At 36.6% G+C, this 23217-nt stretch overlaps 1 protein-coding gene across 1 annotated transcript in view; it reads right to left on the reverse strand.

Annotated features, from left to right (window-relative positions):
• Positions 1-22055, reverse strand: part of LOC126161662 (uncharacterized) — a 251167-nt gene extending 229112 nt beyond the window's left edge. The window contains exon 1 of the mRNA XM_049917657.1: positions 21919-22055. Within this exon, the coding sequence (XP_049773614.1) occupies positions 21919-21978 (60 nt within the window). The 5' untranslated portion in view covers positions 21979-22055. The remainder of the gene's footprint in view (positions 1-21918) is intronic.
• Between the last annotated feature and the right edge of the window lie 1162 nt (positions 22056-23217).

Consider the following 23217-nt stretch of genomic DNA (forward strand, 5'->3'; position numbering starts at 1 on the left):
TATACATACAGTTTGTGTTTTGTGTGATGATTTGTAATCAATCAGTGACTTGGGGGATATATCCTGTCAAACTTAAACTGTTGTACAAACAGCCATCTACAAAACTAGTGGTTAGTAAACCACCTCCAATTACAGACCCATTTTACTCTTTCCATTCTTTTATGCTTCTATATTATGACATATCTGGATAGTGGAAATCTTCTCTATAGGACTCAATATGGGTTTTGAAAACAACAACTGTGTGAAACCTAGCTCACTCTGTTCATTAATGAGACATAGAAGGTGGTGGATAGCAGTGCACAGATAGAGGCTGTGTTTCTTGACTTCCATACAGCATTTGACACAGTTCTCCAATGCATCTAATGAACAAAATATGAACAAAATATGAACATACAGAATATCAGATCAACTGTGTGGCAGGATTGAATAATTTTTAGCTAACAGAACACAGCATGTCATTCTCAAAGGGGATAAGTCTTCAGACATAAAAGTGATTTAAGATGTATCTCAAGGGTGTGTTATAGGTACATTACTTTCTACTGTATAAATGGATGATGTAGTAGACAACATAGGAAGTTCCAAGAAGATATTTATGGATGATGCTGTTACATACAGAGAAGTTGCAATGCTAGAAAATTGTAGCGAAATGCAGGAATCCTTGCAGAAACTTGATGCTGGTGCAGGGAATGGCAATTAACCCTCAACATAGACAAATATAACGTATTTTGTATACATAGTCAGAAAGACTCATTACTGTATGATTACATGTTTACCACAATCACTGGAAGCAGCTACTTCCATAAAATTCCTAGGAGTATGCATACAGAGCAGTTTAAATAGGAACAACCACATAAATCTAATCACACAAAAGGCAGATTCCAGGCTGAGATTCATTGGATGAATTCACAGGAAATTTAATCCATGAACAGAGAGGTAGCTGACAAAATCCTCATTTGAGCAATACTCAAATATTACTAATAGTATGGGGTACCTATCAGACCGGATTGATAGAGGAAATGGAGAAGATCCAAAGAAGAGCAGCACATTTCATTACAGTTTCATTTAGTAAACACAAAAGTGTCACAGAGATGATCAACCAACTCCAGTGGCAAACACTACAGGGAGCATGCTACATCATGGATTGGTTTACTGTTGACATTTTGAGAGTGTGAATGCCCAGATGAGTCAACAAATATATTGCTTCCTCCTATGTATATCGCATGGAAAGACCATGAAGATAATATTAGAGAGATTCAAGCCCACATAGTGGCTTACTGGCAATTGTTCTTCCTGTAAACTATCCACAATTGGAACAGGGGAAGGTAGAAGTGATACTGGTACATCAAGTACTCTTTGTCACACACTGTAAGGTGGCATGCAGTGTATGGATGTAGATGGCTTAAGAGTAATCCTATGAAATCAGTTCAGATTTTAATAAAAACTAAACTAAACTAAACTCTGCCCAAACAGGCCTCGGAAGGCCCAAAGGTACCGACTGGTTGCCATGTTATCCTTAGCCCACAGGCGTTACTAGATGTGCATATGGAGGGGCATGTGGACAGCACAACACTCTGCTGGCCGTACATCAGTTTATGAGACCAGAGCTGCTTCTTCACAGTCACATAGCTCCTCAGTTTGCCCCACATGGGCTGAGTCCACCCCGCTTGCCAACAGCCCTCAGCAGACTAGATGGTCACCAGTCCAAATTTTAGCCCATCCCGACAGCGCTTAACTTTAGTGATCTGACGGGAACCAGTGTTACCACCGTGGTAAGGCCGTTGGCCAAGATTTTAATAGTCAAATTGAAATAGCATCACAGTGAACTGAATTATTACTTTTTAGTGATCTGATTGATTTGTAATTTCCTTAGAAGCTGTATTTTTGAAACTTTGAAATTTTAAATAAGAGACTGTATTCACTAGCATATGCTGTTAGGATCCTCACTCAAAATACAAGCTGATCATCAGTGTTGACAATTTATCATTGGAGTATACAGTCACTACTTATGTATGGAATAATTTTTGAGGCAATTCCACAAATACTACAAAAGCATTTAAAATGCATAAAAATATTATCAGGGTGATAAAAAATGCTAAATGTAAGGATTCCTGTAGACCCCTTTTTTAAAACTCTGAAAATATTCCCACTGCCTTGCTTGTATATATACAAAATACTAATTTTCACAAAAGAGAGCATCTTAAAAAAGGAAAATCTCTTCAAACACAACTATGATATACACACATATGAAACTAGACAGAAGATGAACCTACAAAGGTACACAGTAAATACAAACTTATGCAAAAGAGGAGTGTATCATTCTGGAGCTATGTTATATAACCATATGCCTTCTTACCTAAATTGCATACCAACATTAAATGCATTTAAAATAAAGTTAAAACAGTTCTTGCTTGACCACTGTTTCTATTCTTTGTCTGAGTTTATGGAACATCATAGTAAGCAAACGTCATTTACCAAATTTCACTAATTGTCAATTCATAATATAGTTTACATTGTGCTTATCATGTCATCTCACTTAATAACCACTGTTATCACATGTAGAAGCAATGTAGTACACCAACCTACATTATTATGCATTTTTATTATGTCAACAATGTAGTCAAAATGACTACTGTATTGTAAACTAACTAAGTTTACCACTGTCCTATATCACATGTACATACAATGTATGGAACTGATTCTTGGACCAATAATTAAATAATACCTATTGATGGCATATGCATGGTCTGCACAAGTATATCTAATGCTTCTGTACTGGGTTTGTTTATTAGTGTATTGCAGTGCTTGCTGCCACTGCAAGGAAGCTGTCATTGAATTTAGCAGCCAAATTTGAAAGTGTCACTATTTCTAGCACAGCTCTTTTGTGTGGGCTCTATTTTATGTAGGTCAATGTCTGGTGTTTCTTGTTTAACAGTATTCCAAAACAGTTTCGTTGACTGTCTGGCTGGTTTTATTTTTTGAGTGCAGCACATGAGTTTTGCTTTTTTACTGTCTGACTGGAGGATTGTACAACACATGTGCTAATGGAGTTTGAAATCTGGACTACAGTTTGTCCTCTGAACTAAATAAAGTTATCTCTTCCCAGAACAAGCTACCCAAATTTCAGAAAATATCCACCCATTACCTTCCTTCTGTTCAATTTTGGCCTTATGTTTTAGAATAAAACAAGACTCAAAACACTGTAGGAATATGTTTTAAGAAACAGTTGAATTTTCCAGTAATACTGTTTTATAAGTGTGTTTCCAGCATTTTTCTCATGATTTCTCTGTAAACACTTTGACTGAGTTATTATTTATGATTCTGCAACATTATACTTCTCTTTGGTTATGTATACCAAAATAACCAGTATATTTTATCAAGAGCTGATCATCATGCTCCCATAAATCACTGATCATTGGACTCACAGCTAAATCACAATGGATTGTTGGATGTACAAACAAACTGTCAGCAGCTGTTGAACTATGCACTGCAATACTAGTAAGGAACTTTCCTGTGGCAAATAATCCAAAGCTGAACATCTACAACTCTATGTGCTCTCTGTCAATATTACCTAACATGGAATTAACACTAAAGTTTCTACAAGCAATGATTCTCCAGTTAAGTCTCCATAAGTTTATTAAATCTGTTTCTATCTGTTTTATGAAACATAAGATACTTCATCCTGCTGGCCTTTAAACTGCCAGTACTACAAGTTACAGTTCTACAAGCTGATCAACTGTTGTGGTACAGTGTTCAAAAAGCCACACAACACAACTGTGAATCTGAAGGGTGTGGGACATAACTCCATCTTTTGCATATATAGTCACTCCAACTTTCTTGTTATTGATTCTATCATAATATGATAGTTCCTTTTTTCCATCAAGACAAATCTGTTCAGGTTCAGTGATTTCCATGTGATGTTCTGGAATGTAAGACAAGTCTGCTGAAATTCCATCTATTCTGTTCCTGTTGTACATCTGTAGTGATTAATCCCCATTCTGAAGATGTGAAGATGCTGTTTCATTGTGTACACTGCCCAAGTTTCTCAATGTGACTCTCGTAATGCTTTAATTCATCAGTGTACATGCAGAAATACAAGGGAACTTTGAAAAGTGAAGTACACATCATTATGGCATGCCAAATAAACTTGATTGAATACCACAAAGCACATCAAAGTGACAAAAGTAGATAACTATTTTTCTATTGTCACCAAGTCCCTGTAATTGTTCAGTTCCTCAACAACAGAAAGCCATCATTGGTCATAGAGCAATTCAAGAACTGCTATGTGAATGTCCTTGAGTTGGAAATCTCTCCCCTCCTCCACCACCACCAAATGTTCTTTCAACTTGCAGAGAAGACAGAAATTGCTTGGAGCAAAATCTGGACTTCCTTATCAGCATCACTCATGTCTGTGCAACCTTGGTCAAATTATTGGTACCATTTCACTACAACCATGCACAATACTGCATTATATGGTGAATTTCATGGTGAATCTGTATGAAATTTAGGTGTTTTATCCACCAGACCTGTAATGCCCCATGTACATCAACTTCGGAGTATGTTCCACGTTGACACACAATTTCAGTCATATTCTGTGATGCCCCTGTTATCCATACCATAACAGATCTGTGTCTGTAGGAAACAAGGAATATATACTCTCTTCTGACACTCCTCCACTTTTGTTGCGCAAAGATTTTACTGTGGGGCAACATGTGTAACTTACTTTTTAAAATCCCTATACAATTCAATTTTGTCACATGATGACATGGCTGGAGACTGTGGCTGTTATTTGAAAACAGATGTTGGTGTTGGGACAGCAACAAAATAAAATGTGATACATGCCCAAAATTCTACATTAGACAGACAGGCAGATGCTTTGAAATTAGATACAAAGAACACACTGAGCTTTAAGAAATGAAAACTTGAACAAATCTGCATTTGCAGCCCATATTGCTGAAGTTAACCATTCAGTGAGAAACATTGAGAACAACTTAAAATTTTAAATCTAGCAGAAAAAGGAGCCACTATGAATACATTAGAAGAAATAGAAATACACATACACAAAAAAGCACCCCAAACTATATCCTTAATGAACAAACAGAGTTAGCTAACACGCCTTTCCTGAAAAATTTCCAAAATATTTTCCAACCTCCAAAGCAAATAATATTCCTACGCCTATCTGCAGATCAAGTAGCAAATTTATATGTTACTATAATGCTCATGGTGCTAAATGTAATGAAATAATGTACTGTTTTACCTATACAGTACTTTTAAAAAAAAGGAGGAACAACTTCTTAATTAATGTAACAGAATCAATGTCACTGTACTAGTGTAAAAAGCATTTCAGTTGCATAAGTGAATATATGATCCTTTTCCAAACGTAGAATGTCTTCAAATGTTACGATATATCATAGCATCTTTGATATTCATATGTTTGTAAGCTCTTTGTATGTATCAAAACATGTGGTGCATAGTAGAAATCTTTTCAGTGACAAGTCTAAAGTGTTCAGTAAGAAAGATTTACGTGTGCAACAATAAGAATGCAGTGGGAATGTATCCACATTTGTTGAATGAATGTTATGAAAACAAACACTCCAAACTGACATCTCACATAAGTCACATCCAACGAAAATCTGTAAAGCAACCATCTGTGTGTGGTGTGCTTATAATTATGTATTATTTATATTTTATGACAATTAATCTGTAAAAAACGCACCACATGTTATAAGGAAAGGGTGTAAACTGTCTGAAGATGAATCATAACGATTCAAAACTGGTAATGGTACCCTTTGAATAAAAGAACAGAAAGTAAATTTGTGGCTGGTTGCTGTCCCAACACCAACATTTGCCCTATACAATTATATGTGGGTTGGCTGAAACATAATGCCTCCACCTTCATAACTCTTCAACATTTGGCTGCATTGGTATGTGGCAGGTACTGGCTCGTTCTGTAGCCTCTTCTCTACAGCTCCAGTTGGTGGGAAGTCTTAGCATTGAACAGTTGTTTTGTTACAGTGTTAAGTATGGAACGCTGTGCAGATGGTCAGTCAATGCGATTTAAGCAGTATGCAGTCTTTGAATTCTTGACAGCAGAAGGTGTCACCCCAAAGGAGATTCATCAGAGAATGAAAGAAGTTTAAGGAATTTGTGTTGATATGAGTACTGTGCATCATTGGGTGAATGCATTTAGAGATGTTGAGGTGGGAACATCTGACCTGTGTGAAAAACAAAGAGTTGGATGTCCTGTGATACCAACTACTGAGTTTCATAAGAAAATGTTGACAGATTGATTCAGGATGATTGCCGTATCACTTAGAGAGAAACTGCAAGCACAATCAGCATTTCACAAGAACGTATGGGTCACATTATCACTTTCCTTGGCTATCAGATCTGTGCACGATAAGTACCCCAGATGCTGACTACTGAAACAAAAGCGCACATACCTGAAATTTGCCAGGAACTCCTCTTGCATTATGAGAATGAAAGTGATGCCTTTCTCCATTCAATTTTGACAAGAGACAACCTGCGGGGGCATCATTATGCTTCTGATGAAGATGTTGAGAGAACTGTGAGACTGTGGTTGCAGAAACAGTGTCAACTTCTTCCATGAAGGCTTCAGAAAACTTGTTCTCATTGGCAGAAATGTATACAATTGACTGGTGATTATGTGGAAAAGTGAATATTGGTAATTAAAGATCACATTCTAAGGATTATTTCTGCATTTGCTTTATTACAATATTCCCATCCAAACCCAATTAATGAAGGTAGAGGTATTACTTTTCAATCAACCCTCATACATGAGTTTTCCAACAGCAGCAATTCACAAGCACATGCATCCAGTTGTTGATGTAAGTGGAAATTACTAGTTTCAATAGGCATGAACTTCATGTTATTTTTTACATACAAGATGACTCCATGCTTCTCTGTATTTTCCCTAGAGATATACACTCTTAATAAATAGTTTTCTTTGTTTAAGATGTGGATTACTGAATTTACTTGGTGCTCAGACAAACAAACATGTTCCTTTTAATGGTCTAGATCAGGTGAAGATACAAGAAATTCATTAACCAGGTTTTAGTCCTATAAGATTATGACATATTACAGTGAGTAAATTCAAACAAGTTTCTTTAGTGCATCTCAACCTCATTTAAAACTTTCTATCTTAATGCATTATTGACCCTAAAAAGGTATCACTTCTCACACCTGTAATCACAGGAATTCCACCACTGGTGACGGTCTCCCTTTCTCCTCATTTCCCCCTCTTATATTTTCAGCTGTCAGTTCATCTACTGTTTCTATCTACCTTTCTCCTTCCTGCTAAGGTGAAGGCCATTTCCCACCTCCTAAGAGCAGCAACTGCCACAGAACTGATGTGAGTGCCACCTGATGTCAGCAGCAACCTGGTCAATTTCTGGTTTTCTTATCTGTCAACTCAGTTTATCCAGGATTGTTGATGCTACCACAAAACCTCAACATAACTCACGTTCATAAGTGGAAATGCTAAGCCTAGTTTATTACAATCACTGTTAATTTTATATTCTATATTCTCAGTTGGGCTACTGCCTGCTCCCTCAATTATCAACATCTGGCCCTCCTTGCTCAAAGCCTTGGTCACTATCTCAATATTTTCTATTACACGGTCAAAACTAGTACAAGGCTATATAATTAAATAGGAGCAGGGTCAAGTGATTAAGGCATCTTGCACCAGGGAAAAATTGCTACCTAACTTTGAAGATAGACTGTATCCAAAAGTGTAAACCCCACTACCACAAAAAATTTAAAATAGTCCACTTTTTTACTCATAACAGAAATCAGATATAGATACAATTTGCTCAAAAAATAAGTCATTGAGAGTACAGAAAAAAAACAATCAGGAGTTTTTAAACAACAAAAATGAAAACAGTAATAATATGAATTAAATTAAGTTCCTAGATAGTAGATGTGGCCAAAATAACATGTTTCAAAAATGTAAAATCCAAGTTATGATCAAAATCATTATGCTGCTAAAAGGAGCCAATTCTTTTGGTAATTGTTAATTATTCTGACAGAGTACAGAATTTCTATGCCAACTTAACAGAACTAACCATGAGTAATCTTAGTCATCATTCAACAACCTAGACATATTTTTGGCAGATTTAAGCATGCAATAGTCATGCTCATCTACTAAAAATGAAAAGAAATTTACTTACAATTACAGACAATTTTCACTTGTTGTAGTGCCTTCAAAAATGTTGAAAAAATGGACTGCAATTGAACACTTCCTTGTTTTCACCCCACAGGATACTAAATGCCTCTCAGTTTAGTTTTAATCAGGGATTGTCTGCAGAGGAAGCTGTTTATCTCAAAAACAAAACCCTCACATAGATAAATAACCAAAACTGTTTTATTTATATACTCTGTGCCTTCACCAGTGTCTATGATTGTGTGGATTTAAAATTTGAGTAAACCATTGCAGCATTAACTGTACTCCTCCTGAAAGTGGAAAGCAGGCTGTCACATTGAAAAACCACAACATGGAAATAAAAGGTAATACAGAATAGAGAGACATAAAATTATGAACCCTATAAGAGTCTCTATTGCATCCATTTCTGTTTGGATCCTACATAAATCAACTTCCTAAAGCTTCAGAGGTGTGTTCAAAGGCTGTTATATTTGCTTTATGTGCATACAATAAATAGGGTTGCTGAATGGATACAAGGAAGGACAGCATGAATGGTCATAGATTTGTTTTATACATGAATGAAAAAGCTGAACTGGCAGACAACTGAAGATACAGGCCACCTATCCACAGGAGCCTATTTATAAAGTTTCAAGTGTCAGTATTAAGTGAGGAATCTAGCAATATGATATAGTCCCATATATGTCACTTCCATGGAGACCAGAAAGGCAAATTTATACTAATTACAGCACACAAAGTGGCTTTTAAGCATTCATTCTTCCTTGACTCCAGACTTGTATAGAATGGGAAGGACTAATATGTGACACAATGGAACATACCTTCTGCCATACCTCCACCGTGATTAAGAAACTGCAAATATGGATGTAGGTGTAGATCTTAAAAAAAGCTATCAGTAGAGGGTAGGGGTTCTGTTTACAGCTGAAAGCATCTCATGGCAAGTGGAACACATTCTATATGACTATGTTGAGACATTGCAATTGTTGCTGCCCTATCAGAAATATCCAGCAGGTATCGTCAAACTGGAAATATAGACAAACTTAAACTTTCACCCAGTCTGAATAGATTTGGTCAGAATATATGTGATCTGAACCACTCTTCAAATCAATTTAAACAACATTGTTTTCAAGGATAATGTCAGATTCAGATAGATTCTGTTGGAAAGGTTTTGCATAATTGCATTTGCGTGTGTTTGTAGTTCTTTTTCTTGTTTATGCTCACATTCTGACCACTGGTGCTTAGAGTTTATTTATGTGAGCACAGCTGTTTGTCTTTGTCTTCTCTGCAGTAGTAGTATTCTTTGCATTGTTCTTGCTGCATGTGAAAAGTCATCCATTGTAAAGAAAGCCAGTTATTTTAATTAGTAAAGTAAGTTCATACACAGATTTATTAATCTCTCTTAGCAAACCTTCACTATCCACATCAGGTTATGGGTGCAGGCATTGCTTGGTTTGCATGAGGAAAGTTGTTATTTGATGTAAATTTCCCCTATCTTGGCTGTGACATGTTCAGATGAAAAGAAGGGAGAAGGACTCTCCAATGGCTGATGTGTCTTCATAATACATCTCAAAGCTGGACACGAAACATTATCAGATATGGAAATTCCAGATAACTGCTATCTTAAAGGCATACAGAATTCTCAATGTTGTAATTGGTACTCAAGGTCAACCTAATGAATACAACTATGCTGCCTTGTAAGCATGGGCAAAAGAAAATGCAAAAGGTATGTTACTGATTTCCACACCAGTAGACAATACACAAATGCATGGTCTGTTGGTTTGTGAGACAGCTCACAAACTGTGGACCAAGTTGAGATCGGATGTCACATTCGATGAGGTTAGCAACAGCTCGGCATCTGCACAACAAGAAGCTGGACACGAAACATTATCAGATATGGAAATTCCAGATAACTGCTATCTTAAAGGCTTACAGAATTCTCAATGGTGTAATCAGTTTCTGGTCCTGTCTCAAAACACTGGAACAAAGCAATTGAAGAAGAACTGAAAGCTCATGGAGACAACAAAACTGGAGGATAGTTCCTAGAACTAATAGCCAGAGAGTTATTGACTCAAATTGGGTGTTCAAGGTTTTATTTGACACAAATGGTAAGATTATTTGGTACAAAGCACTGCTGTGTGCAAGAGGTTTCAAACAGGATTATGGTGTTAACTACAATGAGACATTTTCACCAGTGATACAATATGATTCACTCAGAGTTTTCTTGGCAATTGTCACAGTTCAATGTTCGCACAGCATTTCTGTATGTAAAACTTGAAGAAGAAGTTTACATGGATATACCTGAGGGAATGGTGGTTCAAACAGAGAAACCTGTAGTTTGCAAACTTGAGAAATCACTGTACAGACTTAAGCAAGCTCCTTGGTTTTTGAACAAGAAATTTATAGACTTTCTTTCACATTATAGGTTTCAAGCAACTGATGCTGATCCTTGTTTATTCAGTGATGATGGTATCTTGTTAGCATTATTTGTAGCTAATGGTCTTATTGCATCAAAGTCAATGGAAGCAATCCATAAAGTTGTTGCATCACTAAAAGAAGTCTTTCAAATCACTGTAAGTGAAGGTCGTTGCTTGTTGGAATGGAAATTGAGCGACATTGTGTGGCAAAGAAATGTTTTATGTCAACACCAGTATGTGAGAAGAATGCTTGAGAAATTGAATGGAATGTCTGAAGCAAAAGGTTTAAGTGTTCCTGCTGATACTCATGTGAGTCTGTTACCTAATGATGAAGAGTTTAGTGGTGGAAAGTACCGTATTGTGAAGTGGTTGGATCTCTTATGTCTTTGTCAGTTTCTCTTGACCAGATATTTCATTCACAGTGAACAGTGTGAGCATATTTTTGAACAGCCATACTTATGCACATTGGCAAGCAGTGAAAAGAATTTGTAGGTACTTAATTGAAACACCAGATTATGGTACAGAGCACTCAAACAGTGCTAGCAAAATGCAGCTGTTTGGTTTCTCTGCTGCTGACTACACAGGTGATCTTACATCACAAAAGTCAACAACACGATTTGATTTTCTTTTGGCTGGTGGTCCTGTAACCTGGACTTCTCAGAGGCAAAAGGTTGTTGCTCTAAGTGCAACTGAATCTGAATATGTAGCTGATGCTACTGCTGCTAAGGATGCAGTTTGGCTGAGAAATTTACTAGGTGGCCTGGGAATCAAGTGTAAAGAACCAACTATGTTACAAAATGACCACCAGAGTGCAATCAAGTTGTCAAAAAATCCTGAATATCTCATTCGCACCAAACGTATAGATGTACACTATCATTTCTTATGTGAAAAAGTGCAGTATAAGGAGAGAGAAGTTGTTTATGTGTGTATCAAAGAACAACTTGCTGATTTGTTGACTGAAACATTAACCAAAGAAAAATTTGTAAATTTGTGCTCAAAGCTAAAAGTTGTTAATTGGTAAATGCAATCATTTAAACAGTGGGAGTGTTAGAAAGGTTTTGCGTAGTTGCATTTGTGTGTGTTTGCAGTTCTTGTTCTTATTTATGCTCACATTCTGACCACTAGTGCATAGCATTTATTTATGTGTTTAGTTATGTAAGCACAACTGTTTATCTGTGTCTTCTTTGCAGTAGTAGTATTCTTTGTATTGTCTTGTTGTATGTGAAAAGTCAGTCTTTGTAAAGAAAGCCAGTTATTTTAATTCATAAAATAAGTTCATACACAGCTTTATTAATCTCTCTTACCAAACCTCCACTATCCGCATCAGATTCTATAATGACAAGAAATAAATTTTTGAAAACCAGATTCTAAATTGCAAAACATTTGCAGGGGCAGATATGGACTCTGACTTTAATGTATTGCTATCAACTGTAGATTAAAACTAAAGAAATTGCAGAAGGGTAGGGAATTAAGGAGCCAGGACACAAAAAAGTGAATGAATCACAAGTTCTTGAGAGTTTCAAAGGAAGTATAAAGCAACAACTGACTGAAAGAGGAGAAAGGAATATGATGGAAGACAAATGATATGTCTGAGAGATAAAATGGAGAAGGCAGCAGAGAATCAAACTGACAGAAGACAAGGCTCAATAGAAAAAAAATATAAAAAAGAAGCAGGCGAAAGAGAATACAGAAATCCAAAACATGAGACTGACAATAAAAGCAAAACTAATATGCAGGTGTTCCTAGACAATAACTGCAAGGTAGTAGAAGCATGTAAAACTACGAGGAAAATAGCTGCCACTTATAGAAAAATTAAAGAGACCTTTGGAGAAAAGAGAAGCAACTGTATAAATATCGAGAGTTCAGATGGATAACCAGTACTGTGCAAAGAAGGGAAAGGTGAAAGGTATATATAGAAGGTCCATATAAAGGAAATGAACTTCAAGACAGCATTTCAGCAAGGAAAAAGGATATAAACAAAGATGAAGTGGGAGATACAATAATCAGGTAGAATTTGATAGAGGACTGACCATCACAGTTTCTGAGAGTCTTTGGCAAGCTAGCAATGACAGAACTGTTCTACCTGGTGTTCAAGATATTTGAAACAAGATGAAGTACCTTCAGATTTCAAGAATAATGTCATAATTCCAATTCCAAAATGGGTCTGGTGCTGACAGGTGTGAATACTACTGAACTGTCAGGTTAATAAGCAATGATTGCTAAATACAGACATGGATTATTTACAGTTGATTGGAAAAGCTGGTAAAGGCTGACCTTGGGAAGGATCAGTTTGGATCCCAGAGAAATGTAGGAATAAGCAAGGCATACTGACCCTATGATTTATCTTGGAGGATAGGTTAAAGAAGAACAAACATATGTTTGCAGCATTTGTCAGTTTAGAGAAAGCTTTTGACAATGTTAACTGGAGCACACTTTTTCACTTTTTGACAGTCTGAAAATGTTGCTTGTTTGTTGTGGTCTTCAGTCCTGAGACTGGTTTCAAGCAGCCCTCCATGATAATCTATCCTGCGCAAGCTTCTTCATCTCCCAGTACCTACTGCAACCTACATCTTTCTGTATCTGCATAGTGTATTTATCTTTTGGTCTCCCTCTAGGATTTTTACCCTCCACGCTGCCCTCCAATACTAAATTGGTGATCCCTTGATGCCTCAGAACATGTCCTACCAACCAATCCCTTCTTCTAGTCAAGTTGTGCCACGAACTTCTCTTCTCCCCAATCCTATTCAATACCTCCTCATTAGTTAAATGATCTACCCATCTAATCTTCAGCATTCTTCTGTGGCACCACATTTCAAAAGCTTCTATTATCTTCTTGTCCAAACTAATTATCGTCCATGTTTCAATTCCATACATGGCTACACCACATATAAATACTTTCATAAAAGTATACTCAATGTTATACTTTCATAAAAGTATACTCAATGTTAACAAATTTCTCTTCTTCAGAAACGCTTTCCTTTCCATTGCCAGTCTACATTTTATATCCTCTCTACTTCAAACATCATCAGTTATTTTGCTCCCCAAATAGCAAAACTCATTTACTACTTTAAGTGTCTCATTTCCTAATCTAATTCCCTCAGCATCACCCAACTTAATTTGACTACATTCCATTATCCTCATTTTGCTTTTGTTGATGTTCATCTTATATCCTCCTTTCAAGACACTATCCATTCCGTTCAACTGCTCTTCTAAGTCCTTTGCTCTCTCTGACAAAATTACAATGTCGTCAGCAAACCTCAAAGTTTTTATTTCTTCTCCAAGGAGTTTGATACCTACTACGAATTTTTCTTTTGTTTCCTTCACTGCTTGCTCAATATTCAGATTGAATAACATTGAGGATAGGCTACAGCCCTGTCTCACTCTCTTCCTAACCACTGCTTCCCTTTCATGCCCCTTGACTCTTATAACTGCCATCTGGTTTCTGTACAAATTGTAAATAGCCTTTTGCTCCCTGTATTTTACCCCTGCCATCTTCAGAATTTGAAAGAGAGTATTCCAGTCAACATTGTCAAAAGCTTTCTCTAAGTTGACAAACGCTAGGAATGTAGGGTTGCATTTCCTTAATCTATTTTCTAAGATAAGTCATAGGGTCAGTATTGCCTCATGTGTTCCAATATTTCTATGGAATCCAAACTGATCTTCCCCCAGGTCGGCTTCTACCAGTTTTTCCATTCGTCTGTAAAGAAATCGCGTTAGTATTTTGCAGCTGTGACTTATTAAACTGATAGTTCGGTAATTTTCAAATCTTTCAACACCTGCTTTCTTTGGGATTGGAATTATTATATTCATCTTGAAGTCTGAGGGTATTTCACCTGTCTCATACATCTTGCTCACCAGATGGTAGAGTTTTGTCAGGACTGGCTCTCCCAAGGCCGTCAGTAGTTCCAATGGAATGTTGTCTACTCCTGAGGCCTTGTTTTGACTCAGGTCTTTCACGGCTCTGTCAAACTCTTCATGCAGTATCGTATCTCCCATTTCATCTTCATCTACATCCTCTTCCATTTCCATAATATTGTTCTCAAGTACATCATCCTTGTATAGACCCTCTATATACTCCTTCCACCTTTCTGCTTTCCCTTCCTTGCTTAGAACTGGGTTTTCATCTGAGCTTTTGATATTCATACAAGTGGCTCTCTTTTCTCCAAAGGTCTCTTTAATTTTCCTGTAGGCAATATCTATCTTACCCCTCATGAGACAAGCCTCTACATCCTTACATTTGTCCACTAGCCATCCCTGCTTAGCCATTTTGCGCTTCCTGTCGATCTCATTTTTGAGACGTTGGTATTCCTTTTTGCCTGCTTGATTTACTGCTTTTTTGTATTTTCTACTTTCATCAATTAAATTCAGTATCTCTTCTGTTACTCAAGGATTTCTACTAGCCCTCGTCTTTTTACCTACTTGATCCTCTGCTGCCTTCACTATTTCATTCCTCAAATCTACCCATTCTTCTTCTACTGTATTTCTTTCCCCCATTCTTGTCAATTGTTCCCTTATGCTCTCCCTGAAACTCAGTACAACCTCTGGTTCTTTCAGTTTATCTAGGTTCCATCTCCTTAAATTCCCACCTTTTTGCAGTTTCTTCAGTTTTAATCTACAGTTCATAACCAATAGATTGTGGTCAGAGTCCACATCTGCCTCTGGAAATGTCTTACAATTTAAAACCTGGTTCCTAAATCTCTGTCTTACAATTATATAATCTATCTGAAACCTGTCAGTATCTCCAGGCTTCTTCCATGTATACAACCTTCTTTTATGATTCTTGAACCAAGTGTTAGCTATGATTAAGTTGTGCTCTGTGCAAAATTCTACCAGGCGGCTTCCTCTTTCATTTCTTAGCCCCAATCCATATTCACCTACTATGTTTCCTTCTCTCCCTTTTCCTACTACCGAATTCCAGTCACCCATGACTATTAAATTTTCGTCTCCCTTCACTACCTGAATAATTTCTTTTATATCATCATACATTTCATCAATTTCTTCATCATCTGCAGAGCTAGTTGGCATATAAACTTGTACTACTGTAGTAGGCATGGGCTTTGTGTCTATCTTGGCCACAATAATGCATTCACTATGCTGTTGATAGTAGCTTACCCACACTCCTATTTTTTTATTCATTATTAAACTTACTCCTGCATTACCCCTATTTGATTTTGTATTTATAACCCTGTATTCACCTGACCAAAAGTCTTTTTCCTCCTGCCACTAAACTTCACTAATTCCCACTATATCTAACTTCAACCTATCCATTTCCCTTTTTAAATTTTCTAACCTACCTGCCCGATTAAGGGATCTGACATTCCATGCTCCGATCCGTAGAACGCCAGTTTTCTTTCTCCTGATAACGATGTCCTCTTGAGTAGTTCCCACCTGGAACCTCCGGAATATTTTACCCAAGAGGACAGCATCATCATTTAATCATACAGTAAAGCTGCATGCCCTCAGGAAAAATTACGGCCGTAGTTTCCCCTTGCTTTCAGCTATTCACAGTACCAGCACAGCAAAGCCGTTTTGGCTAGTGTTACAAGGCCAGATCAGTCAATCATCCAGACTGCTGCCCCTGCAACTACTGAAAAGGCTGCTGCCCCTCTTCAGGAACCACACGTTTGTCTGGCCTCTCAACAGATACCCCTCCATTGTGGTTGCCCCTACGGTACGGCCATCTCTATCGCTGCGGCCGCAAGCCTCCCCACCAACGGCAAGGTCCATGGTTCTTGGGGGGATTTTGAAAATAGCAGGGGTTTAGTACAGGGAGCTAACCGTTATTCACAGTTGGTATAGAAACCAAACTTTAGTTAAGAGCTGATATACATAAAAGTGGTGCAATGGCTGAGAAGGGGGTGAGACAACATTGTAACTAATTTAGCCTTCCAACTTTGCAGTTCTGAACTTTAGGTCAATCTCCCTTTTTAAATGTCTGTATTCCCTTTTGTCTGTTTCATTTGCTGCATTTTCATATTTTCTTATGTTATCAATTTAAATTCAGTACCTCAACTGCTATCTAAGAATTTTTATTTGGCTGTGTTGTTTTGCATATCTGATTCTCTGCTGCCTTCAATATTTCATTTTGCAAGGCTACTCATTTGTTTTCTATTGTACTGTGTTCTTGTGTTTCAACCAGTTGTTGCCTAATGCTCCCTTTGAAACACTTGAGAACCACTGGATCTTTCAGTTTATACATTTCCCATCCTTAATTTCCTGCCTTTCTGTAATTTCCTCATTAAGGAAGTTGTGAAAGAAACCAAGAAGAACTTTGGGAAGATAATTAGAGTTTAGGAATTAAAACATTGAAGGAATTAAAACATTTTTAAGTTTGCTGATGCCACTGCAATGCCCTCAGAGATGGCAAATGTCATTGAAAAGCAGTAGTTGTGAAGGAAAACAAGGAGAAAGTTTGAAAGAGAACCAAGGTTTCAATTGAAGCAATTAAAGCATTTTTATTTTTTCTGGTGACCCTGTAATTCTGTCAGATTGGAAAATGACTTCAAAAAGCAGCAGTGTTTCAAAAAGTGGCTGTAGATGAACATTAGGGTTCATTACATGTTAGAGGCTGCTACTCAGTTGGCTGACTGAGGGTGGAGTATAAACAAGGGTCTTTTTATCTTAGGCAGCTCGCCATCCAGTCAAAATTATGACAACTGTAAGAAACTCCAAAACAGTTCTATCAGACTAAAAGAAATGCACTCCACTGATGAAACAATTGAATTTAAATCACTGAAACATTCACAATGAAGTCTCAGGGTTAGTAGCAGTCCTAAACTGCAATGAGGCCAATGTAGTACTAGATACAGAAAAACTGTTAAATCCAAAAATGGACACAATGAGATTTTTAGGAAAAAGCCAAGTCGGTATTAGAGGGATAACCTAATGGGAAATGGAGTTAGTGTGTTTGCTGCAGTAGACAGCAAACTTAAATCCACCAACATAAAAACTAAGCTGCATGCAAGATTGTTTGATAAAGATTCTGTATCCATGGTGGGGTGGGCATAAACTTGTAACTGAAACTTATTAATGATCACTTGACTCACACCAGCATGCAAAACTTTAGAGAAAACCGTAGCTTCTTAGTATGTTTGTATCCCAATCACATTGTCTTCATTGGGGAGATGTCAATTACCTAAGAATCCCATGGGATAATTATAGTTTTGTAAATGGTGAGTGTGACAAGACATCCAATGAAACATTGTTAAATGCCTTGTCTGAAAACTTCCTAGCATGGATACCATCGTCTGAGGTTACATTAGCCCACTGTTCCATCTTCTTTGTTATGTTAAGCTTTGATTAGTTGATACAGTGCTGGTAAACTGCAGCATAATGTTTTTAGTAGATGCAGCTCATGTGTGACTAAACCAATCTGATGTTATCATATTTTGGAAACTGTTTACATCTGCAACAATTTTTCAGAAAATTGGGATGAAGTTACCTTTCCTTGGGATAATGTTGCCCCACACGTTCAAATTTGTTCACAATAAGCTAAAAATGTACTGAGCCCATGTTAAACCAACCAAAAATGATAATATGTTTACTAAAGTTCAGTATTTTATTTATTTTCAGAAGCTGAGTTAAATAACTCAAACAATGGCACAACAAAAAGACTCACAATTATAGCTTTCGCCTGTTAAGGCCTTCGTCAGCAATAGACACACACACACACACACACACACACACACACACACACACACAAACACACACACACACACACAAACGCAACTCACACAAACGACTGCAGTCTCAGGCAACTGAAACCAATTCAGCAACTCAGCATCTCCGCTACATGGTGAGTAGCAACTTTCCTTTTCATAATATTGTTACATTCCATCCTGGATTTTTCATTGTTTGATTTAAAGAGATAAAATAAACAGCAAAAAATTCTAATTACTTTATTTTTATTAGGTTCTTTCTAAAGAAAACCACAATTTAAATTGTAACAAAAAATGATTACACAAAGCTGTGCAGTTCAGTAACAGAAAATAGGTTCCTTTAAGAGATTTTATGGGTTGTTTTATTTTGTGCAACGTCCTCCCAGTAATACACCTTCTTAGCATTAGTTGAAGAAGTTAAATACCCACTTATTTTTTCTCTAGCAGTTCTAAGACTGCCTCTCCTACCATGTCAACCTTATATGTGATGACTGGTAAGTGTTCTAGAAGCTTCTGCCTATTTATTGAGACAGTATTATGATTTTCAAACCGGGAGATAAGGTTTTGTACTAAGGTCTCTCTTAGGCCATTAACCATTTCATTTAGTAGCACAGGAAACTCTTATCAATGTGTTGGGAAATAATTCTGTTTAAAAGAGTAATACATTTTTAGAATAAGTCCTGGCAGGTAACAAAATAACCAACTCTTCAGCCTAAAATTGTTAGGACCACTTAGGACAATGTTACCCTATTGGAAATATAGACTTTACTTTGTGCCAAAATGAAGAATTTCAGAGTTTTTGTTTCACACCTAAGTCAAAGCAAATGCAGCAATAACAAAAATTCATAACCAACTGTAAAAAGACAGATGAGCAGATGAAAGCTCAAACATCACTGTTCTGCCTCGTCTAAAAGACCTTTCACATAACAACAGCAGATGTAGTAGCAGATTTTTGAACTGCATAACGAATGCATAAACAACATAGTTAGTGCTGCTACCCATTGTTTACATGAAGAAACATGGATATCTGTTTATATAGGTATCACTTGTGTGTGACAGAAACTTTATTTTACTTTGGGCCAATGTTACATACAAAGGGGCAATGTTACCCCAGATAAGAGTAGTTCAGAAGCCCACTCATGATGGAAATATACTCGCTCTAATGGCAATAAAAAGACCTGACTGCTCTGAGGATGCTCTTACTGAAACTGTTACCAGGCAGCCATCATAGAAACAATGATAACTGAAGAACAAAGAGTAGGTCAGACAAGCAGGAAGATTCACATGTCAGTTTCAGACTTAAACATCTGGGCAGAAGCATGTAGAAGAATTGTGACTGAAATGCAAAAGAATAGTTGGTCATAAACTGGATATACATGTACCTAGAAGAGTAGTTCATGATAGTACCGACTCTCCATGGCATACAGCTATTGTAAAGAAATTTCTATAGAAATAGCAACTTCTGCACAAAAGGTGTACAACAAAATATATGACCATTGATTGAGAGATGCTGAATGAAATGAATTTAGCTGTCAAGAGGGCCATACATGAAGGATTTTTTAAAAGATCTCTTACAAAAGCCAAAGAAATTTTGGTCATACGTAAAGGTTTTTTGTGATACCAAAATTAGTGTTCACACACTCATGGATGCACAGCATTGAAATTAAGGGCAGCAAAGCAAATGCAGAAATTCTGAACTCCATTTTCAAATGTTCCTTTACAAAGGAAAACACATGAACATTGCCCCAGTTAATTCTTGCAGCACTGCATAAAATGAGTGAAATATATATTAGTGTTGGTGGTCTTGAGAAACAGCTAAAATCACTAAATCTAAAGAAGACCACATAGCTTGATGATATGCCTGTCTTGCAGTGAGTAAACAACAATTTTTAATAAATAAAAAAAATTTAAAAATAAAAATAAAAAAGCTGGAAATTCGTAGAACAAAAGAACTGTGCCCAGCAAGTGAAAGAAAGCTCAGATCACACTTGTGTGCAAGGAGGTTAGCAAAAGTAATTCACAAAAGTACTGTCCAATCTCATTGATAGCCATCAGTTGTAGAATATTAGAACACATTCTGAACTCAAACATAATGAAGTTTCTCAAACGGATTGACTTTGTCCCTGCCAACCAGCATGGATTCTGAAGTTTGGTTTTACAGGATTGGTGTTAATCCTGTAAAACCAACTTATGCTTTTTTCTCGTGTTGTTCTGAAATCCATGGATTGAGACAATCATGTGGACGTAGCATTTCTTGACACCTGAAAAGAATTTAATGTGGTACCATTCCAACTTTTGTTAATAAACATATGACTGTATGGGGTCTCAAACTAGAGTTATGACTTGATTCAGGATTTCTTGGTAGAAAGGACACATATGTTATCTGACATAGAGAGTCATTTCCAGAAAAAGAAGTTACATCAGGTGGCCCAAGGAAGTGTTTTGGAACCCTTGTTGTCCATGTTGTGTATCAATAACCTGAAAGATGATATTAGTAGTAACTTCAAGCTTTTTGCGTGTGATGCAGATATCTACGATAAAGTACTCTACTGTCTGAAGAAAACTACACTAACATTCATTCAGATCTGGATAATATTTCAAAGCTGTGCAAAGATTGGCTACATGTGAAATAGTGTACTTCACAAAATGCGAAGCACAGCATCACATGACTGCAGCATTTATGAATTACAAACGGCATCAGTTGACTCATGCAAATACCTCTGTGCAACAATTTGTGGGGTTATGAAATGGAATGAGCATATAGTTGAAGTTGTGGATGAAATGGATGACTCACTTTGGTTCTCTGGCAGGGTACTGAGAAAATGCAGCCCTTCTACAAAGGGAACAGCTCTCAGATTCCTTAGATCTTAGATTATTGTTCATGTGCGTGAGAACCATACCAAATAGGACTAACAGGATATATTGAATGTGTACAAAGAAGTGTGGCACAAATGGCCACATATTTGTTTGGCTCATTGGAGAATGTTATAGAAATTTTGAAAAACCTGAACTGACAGCTCCCTGAAGATTCATGTCAGTTACCCCTTGAAAATCTAGTACAAAATTTTGAGAACTCATTTTAAGTGAAGAATCCAGACATATGTTTCAGCCTTGCATACCATTCCCTTAGGGATAAAAAAGACACTATTATACTAATTCAAGAAACATAGAGGAATTTAAGCAGTCATTCTTCCTATGCTCACCATGCAAATAGAATAGGACAAAATTCTAACACGTGGCACCATGCTAAGTATCCCCTACCATACACTTCACAGCAGTTTGCAGAGTGTGTATGTAGATGTAGATTTAGAGTAAAAGTAAAATATTGGTAATGGAATGTAGCTGAATTAAATCAGATTGAAGAGTTCCTTTCTCAGAAAAATATCAGCAATCATTCAAAATATTTTAGGTCAAAGTCCAGCAGGTTATTGGTGTTAATATAGAAGACTGCTTACATTATGGACCATATTGTGTTACAAGAAGTAGCATCTAATCCATAAGATAAAACCGGATAACATAAGCAGCAGATTTATTGAAAAACATTGATTTTTAACATAATGCTGTGAGATAGTTACGTGTAAGGAGAATGACATTTGCAGAAGAATGAAAAATGATGTTACAATGCTCAGCTTACTATTAAAATAAGACAAAGTGAATTTCAAAGTATACTCACAAATCCTAAAATCATGGAGTAGTGAAGTACAGTTGTTACAAAAATTGCTAAAATCTTCATACTGCTTTGAAGTCTCACCACACGCAAAAGAAAAAATACCTTAAGGAACAGTTAATCGAAATGCTGCAACTATCCAATGTGAGCTTTATTTAAAGATATGTGCAACTTATGTAGTCATAGAGATAACAGATATTTTATCATTTGGATTTTATAAAACAATGATTGACAGATGGGGCATTACATGAGTACTTCAGTCATGATAAAAGTCATAAGATAAGTTACTCAATAACACTTCAAGTTATCAGCAATTGTAAATGAGATGAAGAGATATACAAGATCATGCACAGCATCAAGAAAGAAAAATTAATGTGTAGTGTTTTGTTAATGGAAGATGGAAATAAAAACCGAAAAATGTTGTTAAGAAACTGATTATACAAAATGTTAATAATCAGTTGATAAAACAAGGGAATGGGAACTGAGTTTAATAGTTCCAGATGTGTCTCTTAATTATTGAACACTTTAGTCACTGGTAAGTAGAGCACTAAAGTGGAATTTTTTTTTCCTTTATAAATTGTGTGTAAGATGACTTCTATCAACAATTCATATATTACAGAAACAGATGGAAGAAACAAGGCAGTAGTCCAGTGGCATGCAACATGAGAAGACACCTGAATTTAATGAAAATCCCATCAAATTCTGTTCCCAAATGTCAACTTCTTAATTTTCTTATGTGTATGAATTGTCACATAGATTTTAAGCAGTGAATAAAAAAGGAAAACTAAAATAATTTACATTCCAGTGACAACAGGTCATTAATTCACATAAGTCAAGGACAGTGAAGGAAATTGGCCACCAAGTGTAGTGAAGGAAATTGGCCACGTTTATTCCAAGAAAACAATACCAGCACTGATTTTAATCAATTTAGGGAACCTATTGGAAACCCAAAGCTGTACTTCCCAGTAGAGATTTGAAAGCTAATATTCCAAAATCTGATTCCAATGCTTTACCACTGCATTTACTTGAGTAATAAGCAGAGAACTGTGTATGGAAGATTAAAGTTGGCAGGAGTCACTACATCACAGCAATGTTCACATATCAAACCTAGAGAGTTGATACAATATATCACTGATACATATACCTTGTAAAACTTTAGAAGGCATTCAAAGGTCAAAGTTATGTCCTTCTCCATTATTCACCATTGAATCTGAATGCATGCCACACAAAACCACAAGGGTACATTACACTTATCATAACAAAAGTCTTAAAATGTAGTGTTTTCAAAAGATTTATTGAAATTGG

This window comes from Schistocerca cancellata, chromosome 2, assembly GCF_023864275.1.
Source record: "Schistocerca cancellata isolate TAMUIC-IGC-003103 chromosome 2, iqSchCanc2.1, whole genome shotgun sequence".
Taxonomy (NCBI): domain Eukaryota; kingdom Metazoa; phylum Arthropoda; class Insecta; order Orthoptera; family Acrididae; genus Schistocerca; species Schistocerca cancellata.